Raw genomic sequence first — 22005 nt, 5'->3', positions numbered from 1 at the left:
AGACTATCTAAATAAGGTTAGAAACCATTGTGGGAAAAGAATACTTTCATACTTCTTGAAGCATGTATTGCACCACTTTAATAAAATGGAAAGTGAACAAAGAAGTATAAAAACAATACTTTTAACCACCTCTGTTAAACAAAATCTTTAGCACATGCTTAGCGTTAAGCATTTGGCTTTAACTGGACTTAAGCATATGCTGACGTGCTATGGTGAGTCAGGATTAGAAACTGAATTGGAACAGATGGTATTTTTAAATAGTCATTGGATTATATACTAGGTACTATATTAAATCATCCTTGGACTAGATCCTCAAGATCTTGGCCATCACATATTGTGCATGCACACTCATACACATATATGGAGTGGTCACCATTACAAAGCCTTTATTGGCTGCCATCATCACAGTGTATCTCTGTAATTAGAACAGGAAATCTCTATGATAATTGTGTGGTCAACATTTGTTAAGATTGACTTTGTAATGGTTTCTCCGGTATATATTCAACTCCACTTCTGCCCTTTTCTTACTGCTCTCATCTTCACCCCTGTTCAGTGCTGGTCTCCTTGAAATTCCTTATCAGAGTCAGTTCTTCTTCAAAATTCACAAATGCTAGCTCATGTCAACAAAATGTACTACTTTCTCCATGGATAAAACAATAGAAGTGTTGGTCTAAGAGAGAAACTGCCTCTGAGGTCTCCAATTTGGTCTGTGTTATCTATCTATTCAGCCTGTTCTCCTCAGGGCTAGAACTTTGTCTTGTGTGATTCTTAGCACTCTGTCAGCATTAACAAATAAATAATAGTAGATGTAACTTGTCTGGAGGTGATTCCTTCCAAAGAAAGTCACCTGAAGAGCAGATCCTTATAACCCACAAATGCAGTAGAAAATAGTGTAGCATAGATAGTCCGATAGGTAATTTCATAAATCTTTATGGCTGGCAGTTCATTTTGGCTAAGGATAAGTATCGCAGCAGCTTTGTGTCTGATGCATCTTCCACCAGCATGAGACAAACTTAATGATCTAGTAGATCATCCCCATGTTCCTATTTACAAGGTATATGGAGCTTTCGGACTAGCGAATTTCTTCCCTGCATCTTTCAAATATATAGAAGTTGTTTATATTATAATCTGCCCTGTAGCTCCCCTCAGTTATACTAGCATTTAGCTGAGCTAGCATTTGTCCTGGTTGGAAACCCATCAGTTCACAGAGGAAAAGAATGTTCCAGTACTTTTCATGCAATTTTAATCAGTTACTGTAACAAGAGTGAACACCTTTTGTCACAGAATAGCATAGCAGAAAGATGTGGGGCCATATTGCCTGCTCAGTCACATCTTTATCACCTCTTTGGAGTCAGTGGGGTTACACAGGTATAACAGAAAGTGGTTTTTGTCCCTTTATTGCTTAGATTTGTCCTAGGAAGATGCAGTATTCCATCCCACAGACCTCTGAGGAGTAGTTTGTGTTTTGTTCACGTGGACACAACTGTCATTGATTGCTGGCTTTTGTTTGACTGAAATGATGAAGCCAAGGAAAATGTGTTTAAAGCGTCCAGAAATAAATATATGCTCTCAGTATAGTAAATGTGGATGATTCAGGAGTTCTATGGTGAGGATTTGACTTCAACAATAGGCAAATATATTGTAAAATTAATTTGATTTTGGATTCCAAATCAGTAGCTATGGAGAGGGATTTTTTCCTCGATATTGGATAGAGCATCTAGTTGAATACCTAATTATCAACATGTTTTATTTCTGATTTTGCTGCATCTGTTTTTATTATTTTCTTCAATCTGAATGTCACTGTGATTTCAATTGAATTACACCAGCGGAGAATTTGGTCCTCTTGGGTCACAGAAGGGTCACTACAAATACTTCTCTTCTGGTCATCCTTGAAAATTCATTCCCTTACAGGAGCAAATTTAAAATCTCTCTTGCACAAACTTATATGCCTAAATATGCTCCTACTTTCCCTAGCTCCCAGACACAATGAATTTTCCATCTGTTTAGTTCTGGTAGAAAACAAAATTAAAATGAATGAAAAACATTGTAGGGAAAAGTCATATCATGTCACTCACATCACTGAAACTCTAAAAATAATGTAATTCCACCCCTGCTTATCATGATGCAATGAAAAGGATAAAACCCAACATATACGTAGCAATGCTTTTGCTATGTGGTGCAGCATGATGTACAGTCTGGAACGTTAAAACTGCACTTGTCCTATTTACAGATTCTCACTGTTGTTCAGTGAAACTTACCCAAAGGGTAGGATATCCTCTGCAAGACAGGTGGAGTTCTAAGCCTCCAAGACAGAAGGGTTGTGAAACTGTCCTTTGTGTGGGCTTGGTATCAGTTTACTATGCAATTCCATTGATCTTCCAGTGCAATTTAGAGTTAACCCTTCAGAAACTACAGAGACCCATATACATCCTCCTAAGAACTCACTTGACTGGCAGTCTGGAAATTGCAATATTTTAAAGATTAGTAAGAGCCCTCCTATGGTCTCATGGAGCACTCCCAAACTCTTGCTAACAATGCAGTCCCATTTCTTCAACACAGAATGTTTACTAAATTAGGTCGTTTTACACCTGCAAGTATAAATCAGGTCACAGCCAATTTATTTATAAACTAACAAGGAAGTTTGCCATTTTGGTCTCACCTCTCCTATTATGCTATTTTACTAGGCTATAATCTAGCACCACAATCTTGTCTTTATACATTTTATCACCATAACCTTTCATTTCCCTTCACTCATTTTCCACCTCATTTGCAAAGGCTTCTTTTCAATAGATATTTACACTTTTTTTTGCTTAGCCTATGAATTTCAGAATTCACTTGGTATTTTTGCACAGCAGAGCTTTTTCAATCTCCTTTTAATGATAATTGGGGGAAGTTTAAGGCTACTGCATTTGTCAGATACTTCATTAGTAGATGTCGTTCAGTGACTAGCTTCAGGGAATTTGTATTCCCCTTATTCATTAGTTATGCCTCTTGTAGGTAAGACTGCCATTACCTTCGTGCTCTTGAAGCCCCATTTTATAAATTTATATTATTCAGCAGATTCCAGCTCCCTGAAGATGATTAAGAAGCATTTTGTAATTTGTTGCATTTCAAATACAACTATAACTAAAGCTGATGCTGTAATAACCTTAGTCCCAGATTTGGACCTTAGCGTCCAAAATATGGGGGTTAGCATGAAAACCTCCAAGCTTAGTTACCAGCTTGGACCTGGTACCTGCTGCCACCACCCAAAAAATTAGAGTGTTTTGGGGCACTCTGGTCCCTCTGAAAAACCTTCCCTGGGGACCCCAAGACCCAAATCCCTTGAGTCTCACAACAAAGGGAAATAATCCTTTTTCCCTTCCCCCCTCCAGGTGCTCCTGGAGAGATACACAGACACAAGCTCTGTGAATCCAAACAGAGTGAATCTCCCTCTCTGTTCCCAATCCTGGAAACAAAAAGTACTTTCCTATTCCCCCAGAGGGAATGCAAAAATCAGGCTAGCGATCCAACACACAAATCTCCCCTTGATTTCTTCCTCCCACCAATTCCCTGGTGAGTACAGACTCAATTTCCCTGAAGTAAAGAAAAACTCCAACAGGTCTTAAAAGAAAGCTTTATATAAAAAAGAAAGAAAAAATACAAATGGTCTCTCTGTATTAAGATGACACAATACAGGGCAATTTCTTAAAAGAATATTGAATAAACAGCCTTATTCAAAAAGAATACAAATCAAAGCACTCCAGCACTTATATTCATGCAAATACCAAAGAAAAGAAAACCATAGAACTTACTATCTGATCTCTTTGTCCTTACACTTAGAAACAGAAGACTAGAAAGTAGAGCTACTTCTCCAAAGCTCAGAGAAGGCAGGCAGGCAGACAAAGACAAAGACACTCAATTCCCTCCACCCAAAGTTGAAAAAATCCGGTTTCCTGATTGGTCCTCTGGTCAGGTGCTTCAGGTGAAAGAGACATTAACCCTTAGCTATCTGTTTATGACACGCCCCCCAAATTGCAGACAGTGGGGAAGCTCACTGGCGGCGATTTCCTTCTAGAACTTGAAAATAAACAGATTAATACAACACATACACCTTTACATATACTCCTAAGTATATAACTAACAGACTTCTACATTTTAAGAACACTTTTTAACGACTGAATCCTGGGAAACTCTCACGGGAGAGTGCATCAGCTACTTTGTTAGAAGCTCCTGTGATGTGTTGAATTTCAAAATCAAAATCTTGGAGAGCTAAACTCCAACGAAGAAGTTTCTTGTTGTTCCCCTTGGCAGTATGAAGCCACTTTAGTGCAGCATGGTCAGTTTGTAGTTGGAACCGCCGTCCCCAAACATATGGGCGTAGCTTTTCCAGGGCGTACACAATGGCATAGCATTCCTTTTCACTGACTGACCAGTGACTTTCCCTCTCAGACAGTTTCTTGCTGAGAAACACGACAGGATGGAAGTTGTGATCTGTTGCTTCCTGCATGAGCACTGCTCCTATACCACGCTCAGATGCATCTGTGGTTACTAGGAATGGCTTGTCAAAATCCGGGGCCCTGAGCACAGGGTCAGACATGAGCGTTGCCTTAAGTTGGGTAAAGGCCTTTTGACACTCATCAGTCCACTTAACTGCATTTGGCTGGGTCTTTTTGGTCAGGTCGGTCAGTGGGGCAGCGATTTGGCTGTAGTGGGGTACAAATCGCCTGTAGTATCCGGCCAAGCCTAAGAAGGATTGGACCTGCTTCTTTGACTTTGGGACAGGCCACTTTTGGATAGCATCCACCTTGGCCTGTAGGGGGTTTATGGTTCCTCGACCCACCTGGTGCCCCAGGTAAGTTACTCTGTTTTGGCCTATTTGACACTTTTTGGCCTTAACAGTTAGTCCTGCCTGCCTGATGCGCTCAAAGACCTTTTCCAGGTGTAGTAGGTGTTCGGGCCAGGAGTCTGAAAAAATGGCCACATCATCGAGGTAGGCAACTGCAAATTCTCCCAGTCCAGCTAGTAGACCATCTACCAGCCTCTGGAAGGTGGCGGGTGCATTTCGAAGGCCGAAAGGAAGGACATTGAATTCATACACCCCCGCATGGGTGACGAATGCTGACCTCTCCTTGGCAGGTTCATCTAGCGGTACTTGCCAGTACCCCTTGGTTAAGTCTATTGTAGAGATGAACTGGGCACGTCCCAACTTTTCCAATAGCTCATCGGTACGTGGCATTGGATAGTTGTCCGGACGAGTTACCGCATTTAGCTTACGGTAGTCCACGCAAAAGCGTATTTCCCCATCTGGTTTGGGTACCAGAACCACTGGAGATGCCCATGCACTGGTAGATGAGCGGATTATACCCATTTGTAGCATGTTTTGGATCTCCCGTTCTATAGCAGCTTGGGCATGAGGAGACACTCGGTAGGGTGGGGTTCTGATTGGGTGAGCATTACCTGTATCAATGGAGTGGTATGCCCGTTCAGTCCGTCCTGGGGTGGCTGAGAACAATGGGGCGAAGCTGGTGCACAGCTCCTTGATTTGCTGCCGCTGCAGACGTTCCAGAGTGGTTGAGAGGTTCACCTCTTCCACGCCACCGTCTTTTTTCCCATCGTAGTAGACACCGTCAGGCCACTCAGCATCCTCTCCCTGGACTGTAAACTGACAAACCTGTAAGTCTCTGGAATAGAAAGGCTTGAGAGAATTAACATGGTACACTTTAGGCTTTAGTGAGGAATTGGGAAATGCTATGAGGTAGTTTACAGCTCCCAGGCGCTCTTGGACCGTGAAGGGCCCTTCCCATGATGCTTCCATCTTATGGGCCTGTTGCGCCTTCAAGACCATAACCTGGTCTCCTACCTTGAAGGACCGATCTCTGGCATGTCTGTCATACCAGGCCTTTTGCTCTTCTTGAGCATCCTTTAGGTTCTCTTTAGCAAGGGCTAAAGAGTGTCGGAGGGTGTTTTGTAGGTTGCTTACAAAGTCCAGCATGTTAGTTCCTGGAGAAGGCGTAAACCCCTCCCATTGCTGCTTCACCAACTGTAATGGCCCCTTAACCTCGTGACCATACACAAGTTCAAATGGTGAAAACCCTAAACTGGGATGTGGTACAGCCCTGTAGGCAAACAGCAACTGCTGCAACACTAGGTCCCAATTATTGGAGAATTCGTTGATGAATTTTCGTATCATGGCCCCCAAAGTTCCATTGAACCTTTCCACCAGGCCATTGGTTTGATGGTGGTATGGGGTGGCAACCAAGTGATTCACCCCATGAGTTTCCCACAGTTTTTCCATGGTCCCTGCCAGGAAATTAGACCCTGAATCTGTAAGGATGTCGGAGGGCCAACCTACCCTGGCAAAGATGTCTGTTAGGGCCAGGCACACAGTGTTAGCCCTGGTGTTGCCTAGAGCTACTGCTTCCGGCCATCGGGTAGCAAAGTCCACTAAAGTCAGTACGTACTGCTTTCCTCTGGGCGTCTTTTTTGGGAAAGGGCCCAGAATATCCACAGCTACTCGCTGAAATGGGACCTCAATTATGGGGAGTGGCTGGAGAGGGGCCTTGACCTGGTCTTGAGGCTTTCCCACTCTTTGGCATACCTCACAAGACCGGACATAATTGGCAACATCCTTGCCCATCCCCTCCCAGTGGAAGGACTTCCCCAACCGGTCCTTGGTTTTGTTCACCCCAGCATGGCCACTGGGATGATCATGGGCTAAGCTTAAGAGCTTCTCCCGGTACTTAGTTGGAACCACCAACTGTTTTTGCGGCTGCCATTTTTCCCGGTGTCCACCAGAAAGAATTTTCTTGTATAAAAGTCCTTGGTCTATAACAAACCGGGATCGATTAGAAGAGCTGAGAGGCGGTGGGGTGCTCCGTGCCGCCGCCCAAGCTTTCTGAAGGCTGTCATCCGCTTCCTGCTCAGCCTGGAACTGTTCCCTTGAGGCTGGGGTCACCAGTTCTTCCTCAGACTGTGGACTTGGGCTTGGTCCCTCTGGAAGCGATGTAGGTGATGGGGTTGTTTCCGTTGTTGGTGAACCGCTCTCCGCTGGTGCACCTGAGGGTATTTCAGGCTCTGGCTGAGCCTTTTGGGTATGGCTGTCTGTTGCTTCTGCCAGTTTTGGCTCGCTGGCGCCCTCTGGCGTTGAGTTTGAAGATGTAGTTGCACTTGCTGGTGCTGGTTGCTGTTCCAGTTTCGGGCCTGGGACTGGAGATGCTGTGGCTGTTTCAGTGGTAGGCATGGAATCCGGGTCCACTACCTCTGTCTGGGTCTCTGGTAACACAGACGGGGCCTCTGTGGACGGCTCAGGAACAGGAATGGGTCTGGAAGCTTGCCTGGTTTGGCTACGTGTAACCATTCCCACTCTCTTGGCCCGCCTCACCTGGTTGGCCAAGTCTTCCCCCAGTAGCATGGGGATAGGATAATTGTCATAGACTGCAAAAGTCCACATTCCTGACCAGCCTTTGTACTGGACAGGCAGTTGAGCTGTAGGCAAATCTACAGCTTGTGACATGAAGGGGTAAATTGTAACTTTGGCCTTTGGGTTGATGAATTTGGGGTCAACGAAGGATTGGTGGATAGCTGACACTTGTGCCCCCGTGTCTCTCCACGCAGTAACCTTCTTTCCGCCCACTCTCAAATTTTCCCTTCGCTCCAAGGGTATTTGAGAGGTATCCGGGCCTGGGGATCTTTGGTGTGATGGTGGTGTAATGAATTGCACTCGCATGGTGTTCTTGGGACAGTTGGCCTTGATATGTCCCAGTTCATTACACTTAAAGCATCTTCCATCTGATGGGTCACTGGGCCGAGGTGAGTTACTGGAGACTGGTGAGGTTGAAGGGTAGGGTATCTGTGGCTTTACTTGGGTGGTATGTGGGGTCTTTGGCTGTCCTCGGTTGTAGGGTTTATGGTCTGTGTGCCCCCTGGGGTAATCGTTCCCCTTGACAGTAGCTTTCTTGCTTTCTGCCAGTTCCATCCATTTGGCTCCAATCTCCCCCGCCTCAGCGATATTCTTGGGATTTCCATCTTGTATGTACCGTGTGATGTCTTCAGGAACACCATCCAAGAACTGCTCCATTTGTATGAGGAGGTTCAGTTCTTCCAAGGTTTGAATGTTGTTTCCTGTTAGCCAGGCCTCATAGTTTTTTGCAATGTAGTAGGCGTGTTTGGGAAATGACACCTCTGGTTTCCACTTTTGGGTTCTGAAGCGCCGACGGGCATGATCTGGGGTTATCCCCATCCTGTATCTGGCCTTGGTTAGAAAAAGTTTATAGTCATTCATTTGGTGCTTAGGCATTTCAGCTGCCACCTCTGCTAAAGGTCCACTGAGCTGTGACCTCAATTCTACCATGTACTGGTCTTCGGGAATGCTGTACCCAAGACAGGCTCTTTCAAAATTTTCCAAGAAGGCCTCGGTGTCATCACCTGCCTTGTAGGTGGGAAATTTCCTGGGCTGTGGAGCTATATTTGGCGCCGGGTTGTTAGGGTTGGCTGGCACAGGCAGCCCAGCTTTTGCCAACTCCAGTTCATGTTTTCTCTGTTTTTCCTTCTCTTCATTCTCTTTTTGTTGTTTCTCCATTTCTCGACGGTGGGCCGCCTCTCTTTCTCTTTCTCTTATTTCCATCTCTGTTTGTTTTATTTCCAGTTGTCGCCTGTGTTCAGCTTCTCTGACTTGCTCTTGGGCCTCAATTTTTGCCTTAGAAGTCATGATTCCTGTTTTCTTGTGTTGGGGTGCCCTCCGGTGTTTATCTTCGGAACTGCAGGTTCTCTGTTGCCTCCTGAAGTCTGCCTAGCAACAGTGTTTTTTGTCTTTTTCTCTCTCTAGCTAATGTTCAATGAAGGGAAACCAGAAAAACCACTTTATTTGCATGCCTATAAGTGCTGGTCTTGCCTCCTAATGGGAGGGCTATTGCATGACAAAAGACCCTTAACAGGTTCTGAATGGCTTCTTGCTTAACATGCAAGCCACAAACTGCCAGAGAGAGCAGAAAAAAAAAAAATTCTCTCTGGTTCCCTTTTAAAACCAACTGCTTCTCTCTGCTAAAAAGCCCTTAGCAGAGAAAAGAAAAATATAATATTTCTACTGGCTTCTGGATTCTAGTCCCACCAGCTGCACATCATGTAATAACCTTAGTCCCAGATTTGGACCTTAGCGTCCAAAATATGGGGGTTAGCATGAAAACCTCCAAGCTTAGTTACCAGCTTGGACCTGGTACCTGCTGCCACCACCCAAAAAATTAGAGTGTTTTGGGGCACTCTGGTCCCTCTGAAAAACCTTCCCTGGGGACCCCAAGACCCAAATCCCTTGAGTCTCACAACAAAGGGAAATAATCCTTTTTCCCTTCCCCCCTCCAGGTGCTCCTGGAGAGATACACAGACACAAGCTCTGTGAATCCAAACAGAGTGAATCTCCCTCTCTGTTCCCAATCCTGGAAACAAAAAGTACTTTCCTATTCCCCCAGAGGGAATGCAAAAATCAGGCTAGCGATCCAACACACAAATCTCCCCTTGATTTCTTCCTCCCACCAATTCCCTGGTGAGTACAGACTCAATTTCCCTGAAGTAAAGAAAAACTCCAACAGGTCTTAAAAGAAAGCTTTATATAAAAAAGAAAGAAAAAATACAAATGGTCTCTCTGTATTAAGATGACACAATACAGGGCAATTTCTTAAAAGAATATTGAATAAACAGCCTTATTCAAAAAGAATACAAATCAAAGCACTCCAGCACTTATATTCATGCAAATACCAAAGAAAAGAAAACCATAGAACTTACTATCTGATCTCTTTGTCCTTACACTTAGAAACAGAAGACTAGAAAGTAGAGCTACTTCTCCAAAGCTCAGAGAAGGCAGGCAGGCAGACAAAGACAAAGACACTCAATTCCCTCCACCCAAAGTTGAAAAAAATCCGGTTTCCTGATTGGTCCTCTGGTCAGGTGCTTCAGGTGAAAGAGACATTAACCCTTAGCTATCTGTTTATGACAGATGCATGAATATTAATGTCTAGATTTTGAATATTTATGACAGGACCATGTAGAATTTCTGTCAGTGTCCAGCCAAACAGTGCAACAATAGCCTTAGTTTTAGGCTTTTAGGTCCTCGCAGCAGTTTTTATATTACAAGAACTAATGTCAACCCATTCCTGCTGCTCCACGGAAACCTACCATGCATTATGCACTAAATCTTCAGGTCCATTAACCTCAATGGAAGTTTGCTTAACCAAGGACTTACTAAAAACTGGGGGCTCAGTTGTACTTAATAAGTATTGTCCTGCACTGGGAGTGATTTGGCACCACACGGAGAAGAATACAGTCCCTCTGAGTGGAGAGGGACTGTTCCTGCTGCCACACTCCTCCACTTGTCCTCATCCAACCCTCAAGCCCTACATCTAGAAGCATTGATGGCTGGCAGAGACAGAGTATTGAGCCATGGCCCACCTCTTCCCCACCCTGTGGGAGCATAGATGCAGTTGTGCCAGTGGTTTCCCCAGGAATTGAAATTAGGGGGGGTGTTCAAATTTACGAGGTGGGGGATTGTCAGGGCCGATGAGATGTATAAAAGATATGAATAAAGTAAATGTTTTCTTAGGATAATGCAAATTTAACATAAGGATAATTCAAGTTACACCAAAATACATAACAGGTCTAGATTTCTAAAAAAATATAAATTTTAATTTAAAATTTAATTTAAATTGAATTTTGAAAAGTAAGCCATCGTGGGATAAGAGGGCAGTCCTCTCATGGATCAGTAACTGGTTAAAAGATGGAAAACAAAGGGTAGGAATAAATTATCAGTTTTCAGAATGGAGAGAGGTAAATAGTGGTATCCCTGAGGGGTCTGTACTGGGACCGGTACTGTTCAACATACTCATAAATGATCTAGAAAAATAGATAAACAGTGAGGTGGCAAAATTTGCAGATGATACAAAACTATTCAAGATAATTAAGTCCCAGGCAGACTGTGAAGAGTTACAAAGAGATCTCACAAAACTGGGTGACTGGACAACAAAATGGCAGATGAAATTCAATGTTGATAAATGCAAAGTAATGCACATTGGAAAACAATCTCAACTATACATATGAAATGAAGGCATCTGAATTAACTGTTAACGCTCAAGAAAGAGATCTTGGAGTCATTGTGGATAGTTCTCTGAAAACATCCACTCAATGTGCAGCAGCAGTCAAAAAAGCAAACAGATAATGTTGGGAATCATTAAGAAAGGGACAGATAATAAGACAGAAAATATCATATTGCCTCTATATAAATCCATGGTATGTGCACACCTTGAATACTGTGTGCAGATCTGATCAGTCCATCCCAAAAAAGATGTATTGGAATTGGAAAAGGTAGAGAGATGGACAACTAAAATGATAAGGGGTATGAAACAGGAGGAGAAATTAAAATGACTGGGAATTTTCAGGTTAGAAAAGAGATGACTAAGGGGAGATATGATAGAGGTCTATAAAATCTTGACTGATGTGAAGAAAGTGAATAAGGAAATGTTATTTAATCCTTCACATAACACAAGAACTAATAGTCACCCAATGAAATTACTAGGCAGCAGGTTTTAAAAAAACAAAAGAAAATATTTCTTCACACAACATAAAATCAACCTGTGGAACTCTTTGCCAGGGGATGCTGTGAAGACCAAAATTATAACAGGATTAAAAAAAGAACTAGATAAATTCCTGGAGAATAGGTCTATCAGTGGCTATTAGCCAGGATGGGGAGGGATGCAATACCATGCTCTGAGTGTCCCTAGCCTGTTTGCCAGAAGCTGGGAATGGGCAACAGGGGATGGATCACTCGATGATTACCTCTTCTGTTGATTCCCTCTGAAGCACCTGACCTTGACCACTGTCAGAAGACAGGGTACTGGGCTATATGGACCATTGGTCTGACTCAATATGACCATTCTTCTGTAAAAATTAATTATAATAATAAAAATGTTTAGTACAGAAACTCCCAATATAATGACCTCCCAAGGTAGCAACAATGTGAGATAACAACCTTGGCAGATAATGCATTTTAAAAATCTTGGCCTACTAGGAAACATATTTATATAAATTCCATTCCCAGTCACAAAGCTAGCACTCTGGAGCAAAGTCACTAAAATGCAGTCCAACAAACAAATGTTTATTTAACATGCCCCTCACTTTTCCCTCCACTGCACCCCACTAACCGGTATTGTCCTTGGTCAGTGGAGATTCACAGTTCAGAGGTGCTTCATGTGAGTACACCTCCCAGGTGGGAAGCAAGAAGGCACCTTGCTCTTTCCTCTAGCTGCTCACTGTTTGCTCTGGCCACTGCTGTTTGTTGTGCCACCGTTCACTCCACCACTCTGTTGCCAATGGCCCTGCACAGTCACCTTCTGCTGCCACCTGCCATGTGACCTCTGCGAGTTGGTCTCTTGAGGTTCTATCCAGCTCTCAGCGATTTCAGCTGAGCTCTCAGTCGGGGAACCTCGCTGCTAGTGCTATCTGGGCCATCTCTTCCTCAGAAATACTGTCACCACAGCAGGACTAAGCACTTAGACCTGATTATCAGTGATTTCAGCTTTAGTGGTCACTTAACAGAACAAAAGACTATCTATGGAGCCCAATCAGCTCTGTCTTTAAACAATGGAGAGGGACAGATCCCCACCCTCTCTCTTGATGCCCTCGGTCAGCATAGGCTAAGTACAGTTCTACTGCCCTTTACTCAAACAATAAGAACAACAACATGTCATTCCCTCCCCCGCCCCCCTGCATTCAAGTGCTTTGTAACCCAACCCCAGCCAAAATCTATCACTTGGGCAGCACACCTCTGTTTGCTGGATACCTAGGTAGATTAGATGTCAATGTAAATACAGTCTGGTCCTGAAGCCTTTCCCCCCAGCCCCAGCTCATCACTAGCTGTCAGGCAGAGCTCATTTAGACTTTGCTTACAAATCATCATTTGAAATTATTAGGTTGGCCAACATCACCAAAATGAAGGCACTGACATTGTCATAAAAAACAACAGCTGTATAAGGAAGCTAGTCTATGTTCATACTTTTCAAATCTATTATAGTTTTTCAGATACACATTTTTATCATACGCTGATGTGCTTTTAAACTATGTATTAATGTTTCAATTTCAATTCAAATTTCCAGTCACTAAATTGGCACATAACTAGTTCACAAAACTGGGGACGGGGATGTGGGGGAAATTCAGGGGGAGTGTAGGAAAATCACTGAATTATGCCCAGCTGCTGTGCAGGACCGTGAGAGGTGAAGAAGGCTGCATGTTCCTGCCACCAGCTGCAGATGCATGGAGCAATTGGACCCAACCTGACCCAAACCTATGTCATCATTATTTGGCCCTGTCAGATCATGCAGATCAGCCCTGGGTATCCTAACTCCAATTGTGATGAAGAACTGGAAATGTTAAAGTATTTCAAATAGCTGCTGTATCTTCTTTGGTGCTACAGCTAATCCCTTGTAAACTGTTGTGATTCTATATTTATTGGCATCAAGACCTTCTGAGATAAGTACTTAATAATACACTCAGGAACATGATTCACTCATATGGTTTAGAGATAAAATACTTAATTCAGCTCATTTTCTTCCAAGTCATGCCCTAAACATAAAAGATGACAGTTTTAATAGAGTTGAATGATGGTTCTCTCTTTTGCCTTTTTACTCTTTTTATTAGTTTTTTAAAAAATTAAATGTGTAATAGGCATTCAGCTTTTAATTTGGCAATTTGAGTTGTCTATTTAAGTGAGAACAGTATTTGATATTATCATGGGAAAATTTACTGTAACAGAGAGAGTTCAAACAACGGGGATCCCTTGTGGCACCTTAGAGACTAACAAATTTATTTGGGCATAAGCTTTCATGGGCTAGAGCCCACTTCATCAGATGCATGAAGTGAAAAATACAAGAGCAGGTATAAATACATGAAAGGATGGAGGTTGTTTTACCAAGTGTGAGATCAGTCTAACGAGATAAATCAATTAACAGCAGGCTACCAAGAGAGGAAAAATAACTTTTCCAGTGGTAAGAGAGTGGCCCATTACTGACAGTTGACAAGAAAGTGTGACTAACAGTAGGGAGAAATTAGTAATGGGGAAATTAAGTTTAGGTGAACACTTCAATCTCTCTGGTCACTCAATAACAGACCTAAAAGTGGCAATTCTTCAATGAAAAAACTTCAAAAACAGACTCCAACATGAAGCTGCAAAACTGGAATTAATTTGCAAACTGGATACCATCAGATTAGGCCTGAATAAAGACTGGGAGTGGATGGGTAATTACAAAACCTAAACTTAATTTCCCCATTACTAATTTTCCTGGAAGGGTCTCCTAAGCACATGTTTAACTAGAAGCAGTTGAAGTCAACGGAACTACCCATATATTTCAAGGTAGCAGGAGCGTAAGTTGCTGAATTTCAGCCAAAATACTTCCATTGATAAAAGTAAGCCAATAAAAACCAAATGAGCTGGATACGTATTAGCCTCAATTTACAGATCGGCAACATGACACAGACAGGTTAAAGGCAAAATTTCCCAATGTGGATGCCTTAAAATTAGGTACTTAAATCTGTATTTAGATATTTAATAAAAGTAGCCTGATTTTCAGAGATGCTGAGCACAGATAGCTCTCAGTGACTTCCTTGAATTTAGGAATGAAGGCATCACCAAACAAATGGTCCAGCTAATCCAATGTCTTAAGCAATGGCCAGTACCACTGATTTCAGAGGAGGGTACATGTGACTTACCCAGGGGAGAAGTTTTGTCCTATCTCCCTTCAGGTAGCATTTGACTTCTGCACTGAAGCATAAAGGTTTCTATATTTTGTAAGTTTTTTTCAGTTAAATAAAACTGTGGATATTCTCCATATAAATGATTAATCCGTGGCTTCAGTGATAGCTTTTGTAAGGGAGTCTCACAGGTTAATGATGTGTTGTTTAAAAATATAACTCCTTTTATAAGTTTTTATTGTGTTGCCATCTAATTTCATTGGATATTGTAGTTCGCTTTCTCTGTACCATTCACAAATTTACAGAATGCGTTCATTTCCTTTCATTAGTCTCTTGTCGAAACTAAACAGTCCAAATCATTTAAATATCTCTTCTCATTTTGGTCACCTGTCTCTGAATTCCCTCTAGTTTGTCTGTATTTTTTTTTTAATAAAGTGACAAGAATTGCATTCTGTGTTCAAGGTGAAGGTGTAGCATATTTTCAGGATTGTTTTTTATTTTGTCCTCTCTACAGCCTTATCTTTTGTTTGTTTGTTTTTTTAACCTCTGTTGTATATTACGCAGATTTTTTCATTGAGCTGTCTCAAGTCTTTTTTTCTGAATGGTTAGTTTAGAACCCAGCAATTTTTGAGTAATTCATGTGATTCCTTTCCGTGTGTGTTACCTTATATTTATCAACAACATTTCTGTTGGAACTGAGCCTTAACCCTGACTTTTCCTCTGACTCGAGACCAAGCCTAAACCTAATCTAGATCTACTTGGTCAGTCTATATAATCCCTTAAGTGTTATGCATCTGTTTAGCTGAATAAAATATCAATAGTCATATATCTGCACACAAATAAGAAGCAGCACAATTATGGCAACTATTTAACCTACCAGGACAGCTTTGTAGTTGTCACTGGCTTTTCTAGTTTCCTCTTTACATGGATTAGAGCTCAAAATTCTGACTATGTGAAATGCAGACTCTCAAGACATGTTTCCAAAATGTGTGATCCTTGTCGTAGCTGACCTTCATGTTGATTTTCTATTATACCTGGTAACATGTATTTTTTATAATATTTACCATCCCTGAAGTCAAATAATTCAGAATTTTGCAAATTATGCCTTGCTTTGAGTTTCAGGGGAGCTTTTCCTGCTATGTATAGACTGGAAAACTGCAAAAAATGTGAAGTGAACTTGGCAAGGTGTTCTTTCTTTGTAATTTTTTAAAATGGTTTTGTCCAAGGTAAGGTCTTAGTAGTAGTAGTAGTATTTATTTATCATTAACACTCCAGAGTCAACCTTAGGTTTTGTGTAGTACCACTGTCTTTCCCTGCCTTTGCTGTCTTCTCTGATGTATTTGGCAGTGCTGTCCGTCATGATGTGGCTGGCAGTTCACATGTGTATGCTGAAAGCTCTTTGTGACAGAATAGGGAGTACAAACAATAATACACTTCTGGCTGTATGTCTTCTTTTAGATGTGTTATTATGAAAAAGAAAAAATCATTACACCAGAGCCCACTCTTACCCAAACACTCTGCTGTAATGATTTTTCTTCTTTTTCTTTTTTAGATAAATACATTTGAAAGAAGATGTGTGAGAGAGCCAGAGGTGTATTCTTGGGGCTCAGTAACACTCGGGGCAGCCCACATCCTGCACTGTCCAGATGCCAAAACAACTCCTGACATAACGTAGAGCAGCTGCAGGCTTGTTCTAAATTACGTTACCAGCAGCTGCAGTGGTGGAATGCCATGCCCCACTGCCCTCTGTCATGTCTCCTCCCCAGCCCTAACCCATCCCCTGTACCTAAAGGAATTTTTTTGAAGCCAAGGGAGCTCTCGGCGACCCCTTGGCAGCCTTTCTCCTGCTACGTTTCAGCAGGGCAGAGTAGCAGAAATGGAGCTGAGGATCAAGCCCAGAGTTTCCATATTGCACACAAAGCCACAGGGGAAGGGATTAAAGGAAATGAGATGGTGATGAGATATAAAAGACAAGAGAAGTTTTTTTTAGCAATAATCATTTATCACCTTGATAAATTCCATTTCCCCTTTCATGTAGATATGCTGCATGTACACAATTGAAATACCTATTGTGGAGGGACACCACTGAAATCAAAGTTAGATTTCTTTCTAAAAGATGTTTTCTAGTTTCATCACAAGTTTTGGGGTCTGATGCAGTAATTGCAGGGTGAAATTTTATGACTTGTATTATGCAGGAAGCCAGACTAGATGATCACAATGCTCCCTTCTAGTCTTAAAATCTATTCAATCACAGCAATACAGGGTTTAATTTGATAAACCAGCCATGTTTAATCATTGATGTAACATAAAATTTTTCTCCCACTTTGCTGTCTCTTTGATTCTTATTTCTTAGCCTCTTAATGGGTAGTTGACTTCTAATTTGCATCTATTATAAACCTCCAGTAGTGTTTAATCAAAGGGAAGGCAATCAGGAGATGGTTGGCATAAATTTGCACTGCCCCCTTTGGTTATGACATCTCTTGGAATGAATATTTCATTACCATACAAATGATTCATTGTCATGTAGGATAGCATATGGGACACAATATTACAGTCCCCCAGATTCAAACAGCAAGTACATTTCATAGCAAGGCAGCAATTCATAAGAGCTTAGCCCTCAACTTAGCCCAACAACTTTTACTCACTACAGCCAAGCCATTGTTAGGCACCATTGATCTGGGCTTGGTGACTTATTTCCACACCCCATTGTCAATCCCCCAAGCCAGATAGTCCCCAACATCTAAGAGCTTTTAAAAAAAAATACTTCCATTTTGCTCCTGCTCCCAAATGATTGACCAGAAATACCATGACACTTTCCAGGCAGGATGCTGATATAGTGTAGTGGGTGCTGATATATTTCTGAGAGTATGTCTGCAGTCATGAGTTAGTCACTAGATAATGTCAAGGACTGACCACAGAGCCAATTAAAAGTTCTGCCCCAAACTGTGCATTTTTGGAGGTTCCCAAGATAGTAACAGAAACTCAGCCTCTTGGGCAACCCTCCTGACTAGTCAGTGCAGTCTTCAAGCAGAGGCAGCTGAATCCAAGTCAGCAAAGCACTGACGCATGTGTGTTAATGACTTCATTAGGACTTAAGACCTTGTTTAAAGTTAAACGTGTGTAAATGCTTTGCTGAATAGGGTGGATTTAAGAGCATTTTTAAGGCTAAACAGATGCCTAAGTGCTTTGCTGAAAGGAGGCCAAGATGTCATCACAGTTTGTCATTTTCCATATACTGTATGGAGAGAAAGGGGTCTATAGCATCTGCAAAGATGAGCTCTGTGAAGTAAGAAGGAAATCAGTGTCCATGTAGTCTCCTGGTCTCCTGAATCAGGATCTCTCTGCTGTCCATCCAGATGATCAAACTGGAATGAAGGAAAAGGTATCTCACTGTAACACTTGGAAGCAAATTTACCATGACTTTAAATATACCAGCTCATCACCCAGCCTATGTCTAATGTAAAATAAAATCTTTGAACAGATTTTAGTAAGCACCAGTCAGGTTACAAATGGAAACCCCCATGCAATCTGCAACTTGCTGTAGGTGAAATTTCTCCTTTTGTAATGTTGCTAGAAGACACTTCCCACCTGGACAGTTCTATGAATCCAAACACCTTTAATTACACAATCCTCCCTTCACTAGACTCTGTCATCGTGAGGAGGGTGATTTTGTCTCTTCTTATCTGGAAGAACTATGTTATAGATCTTACCTATATGAAATTTGTTTCTAAAATACTGGAAGGAACCCAAGCTACCCTCAATCAGAAAACAGAATAGGACTACACTTACCATGGTCTGTATCTGTTTCCCCACTTCTGGGATGCTCCAAGACAATTTTACTCCTCCAGTTAGTCTCAATCTCCAAAAACATTAGCTTTTTCACCTGACACTCCTCCCCTGTCTCTTTCTGCACTTCACGGTACACTGTCTTACTCCTCTCTTCTCTTGCCCTTCTCTGCTTCCTGTCTCCCATTTCTCTTGTCACAAACCTCTTTCATTTATACTTTCTCTCCATCACAGAGGTTGTGCTGTTTCTACTATGAAACAGATATTCCTACTAGTCTTAAATATAGTCATTACTGATCTATTCTGGGGTTTTTTCAATTGGTCTCACATGATGGAATCTCCATTTTTCTTTCTATAAGGTACGGGCTGTGTGATGGGGAAGTGCATTTTTATGTTATGCTAAATTTATTTCAGTGTGCTATGCTTCATGGAGGTGTCCTGCTGGATCTGGATCGGGGGCAGGGAGGAGAGAAAGAGAGAGCAATAACTAGCAGTTCATTACGGGTGGCAACAATGACCAGCAAAAGGCAGGCAGCCACCAGCTGCAGAAATAAGGGAGGAATTGCTAGAGTTGGGAGCATCTGAGAAGTTGTAGACTCCGTCCAGCAAAGATTTACTAACAGTATACATGGTGAATAGTGCCAGTAGAGTCAATGGGGCTATACGTAGTGCATAAGGTTAACCACATTCTGAAATCTTTCCAGGCTCAGGACCTTGATCAGCAACCTATTACAGTAGGCATATCAAATAACAGAACATAATCGGAAAAGAAAACCAAACGGCATGTCAGAATATAGAGTATAACAGTCCATCTCAGAGAAAAGTGTCAGGAATCTAGTAATGTCTGTGTTTCAGGATGCTCTGATAAATACAAACAGGAATCTAAATATGAGAGTAAAGAGTGACGTTTCTTGCAAACATAAACACTGGTGACCAAATGACATGTATGATCTAGCAGCCTTTTCTGGGCTCTTCTGCTTTGTCACCTTTTTCATGGACCAATATGAAGGAATAAATATTTAGTGGAACAATGTACATTTCTTGGTGAAAAAAAACACTTTTTTATTTTATTTTCAGTGATAAAATGTTCCCAGCCTTTGGTTTTGGAGCCAGGATACCACCGGAATATAAAGTAGGTGTACAGGTGAATCTTTCTAATTTCCATGGTTTGTATGGCACAACGTATTGCTGTTGGTGAGATGGTTTATCTTTGGGGGAAATAGTTCCCTCAGCTTGTTTCCTTCTGATGGCTTTCTGCTCAAGATAGTACCTCATTACATACACAATTCTAAGAGTCAGTTTAAAATTAATGATGTTACATCAAAAATAATGTAATGGCATTTACACACACACCTTTTTTTTTATGAGGTTGACATGCGGATGTCTCTGCCTTATCTTTCCAGGTTCAGATTAGGTTTTGAGGAATATTTGAGAGAAATATTTTGGAACCATTAAAAACTTCTTAAGGTCTGATATCACAGAACCAACATTTGGAAGATTCACTTTAACGTTGGGGCTGGTGCTGATGCTTTCAGAGGATGTGATTAAGCTGATGCTGTTGCCGAAAATAATGGTCTTAGTAATGCTCTAATTTGTGGAAATTTTGTGTGTCCAAGGGACTGTCATCAGTGCAAGGAATGGAATGCAAGAAAATATCCATGCTAGAAAGAAGTGGTACCCATGTGAAAAGAGTGAGGACTAGATTGATATTGAGGCTAGAAGAGGTGAACATGAGAAAATAAAATCTGCAGGGGGGATAATAGAGTCAGAAAGGTACCTGGAGAAGAGTGACATCTGAGAACAAAGAGACAGCAGTCCAACTTCTGTGTTACTTGTGTAAAGTGGTGTGGAGGGTAACTGAACGATGTTCCTGAGATGATAAAAAACACAAAACTACCTAATGATTCTGCACTGGTTTAAATCAGGTGCAATCTGGGAGGAACACACCTTGTGAAGCCAAAGCCTACACAGCAGATTTCTTCTCAGCATAGTATCATTGCATTGTACCCCACGCAGATGGAGGAAGGACAAATTGTGACAATGCCATTAGGACTCAGTTGTATAGAGCACAAACCAAAGGTCTGATTCACTATCCACTGAAGTCAGTGCGAGTACTTCCATTGGCTTCTGTGAGCTCTGGATCAAGCCCAAAGTGTGCAGTGCATTGGCAAACAGCAAAATGCATCACAAAAGGCATACTTATCTGAGAGGCTACTGTGTTACTCTGCTGGCTGCAATTCCTTGACAAGATGTCTGATGGTGATAGTACATTATAATTGACAGCATGAAGTTCTGCTCCTTTTCCAGCAGAAATAATCAGCCTGCAGATTTTGACGGTGGTGCCAGTCTGACCAGCGTATTGGCAACATAGTACTTCTGTTACCACTCAGTAACAGATTACCTGACTCTCAAAGGGGTCAGAGATGCTGTAGGAAAGATAGACACACCATCATAGAGTGATTTCCTAGCTAGGCAAAATTGTTTGTTTGCACACTCCTCTTGAAAACCATACAAGCAAACACATAATAAAGTTGTGGACTTGCACTGAACATCGCAACTCAGGGCACATAGGAAGTCTCAAATGCAGTAGCAAGAGCTGTCCTTGTGGTGGTGAGGAATTGGCCTCATGGGACTTAAGCAATGTGTGATGGAGTGTCCACCCTATACAGAGTTGAAAAGAGTAAAGGTGGCCAGGCAGGCCTATTAACTTCATGGAGTGCACCTGAAGGAGGAGCCAGGGAACATGTCACTAATTAGAAGGAGGCTCAGCTGGGCAGGAACAAGCTGGGGTCGGTATAAAGCCTAGGTCGAGTGAGCAGCAAGGTGGCTACAGGAAGGCAGGGAAGTATGCTGCAGTTAGTCCCTGAGTGGAGAGAGTTGGTAGGCTGGCAACCCTAAGGGGATGGGGTACAGAGGAAATGCAATGAGTGGAAAGAAGCCCAGGGAAACAGCAACAAGGGATCAGACCATGCAGAGACCTTAGCTGCTTGTTGTAGGGTCCCTGGGCTGAAACCCAGTGTAGAGCGTGGGTCTGGATTCCCTTACCAGCCACTGGGGAATGGCAAGGGTGCTGGAAACACCAGACAGACAGCAGGTCAGGGAGAACTGTGAATTCCTCGAAAGGGAAGGACCTTAGTGACCTGACCAGAAGAGACTGCAGATCTAGGATTTATCTATGGGGGCTACAGGCCAAGACAGGACACAGGAGGACACCGCCGGAGGGAGAGTGCAAGCCTGGCAGAGCTAATTCCCAGGACGGCCAGAAGGAGGTGCCTCTAGCAGTGAGAAGACCCTGTGGCACAATGACAGATAAGAACCGTCACAAAAAGGAGATGGAGATGGGTTCAGGAGACATCATTTTAAACCTGCAAATTCAATTACTTGTAAATTGAGTGTATGCCTGGGCAAAGGGGGCCACAAAGCACGCAGACTTTCAAATGAAAAAACAAAGGACCAAAGTAACATCTGCAATCTGTTGAATGGGAAAGTGTCATAGAGATGATGGAGCTACAA

At 42.2% G+C, this 22005-nt stretch overlaps 1 protein-coding gene across 6 annotated transcripts in view; it reads left to right on the top strand.

Annotated features, from left to right (window-relative positions):
• Positions 1 to 22005, top strand: part of CPNE4 (copine 4) — a 433913-nt gene that overhangs the window by 385551 nt on the left and 26357 nt on the right. For all 6 annotated transcript variants that reach the window (XM_050938446.1, XM_050938442.1, XM_050938441.1 and 3 more), the window contains one exon: positions 19570 to 19624. In XM_050938446.1, the coding sequence (XP_050794403.1) occupies positions 19570 to 19624 (55 nt within the window). The remainder of the gene's footprint in view (positions 1 to 19569; positions 19625 to 22005) is intronic.

The sequence above is a fragment of the Gopherus flavomarginatus genome, chromosome 2 (genome assembly GCF_025201925.1).
Source record: "Gopherus flavomarginatus isolate rGopFla2 chromosome 2, rGopFla2.mat.asm, whole genome shotgun sequence".
In the NCBI taxonomy this organism is placed as follows: Eukaryota; Metazoa; Chordata; order Testudines; family Testudinidae; genus Gopherus; species Gopherus flavomarginatus.
This window is presented reverse-complemented; position numbering and strand designations above follow the sequence as displayed.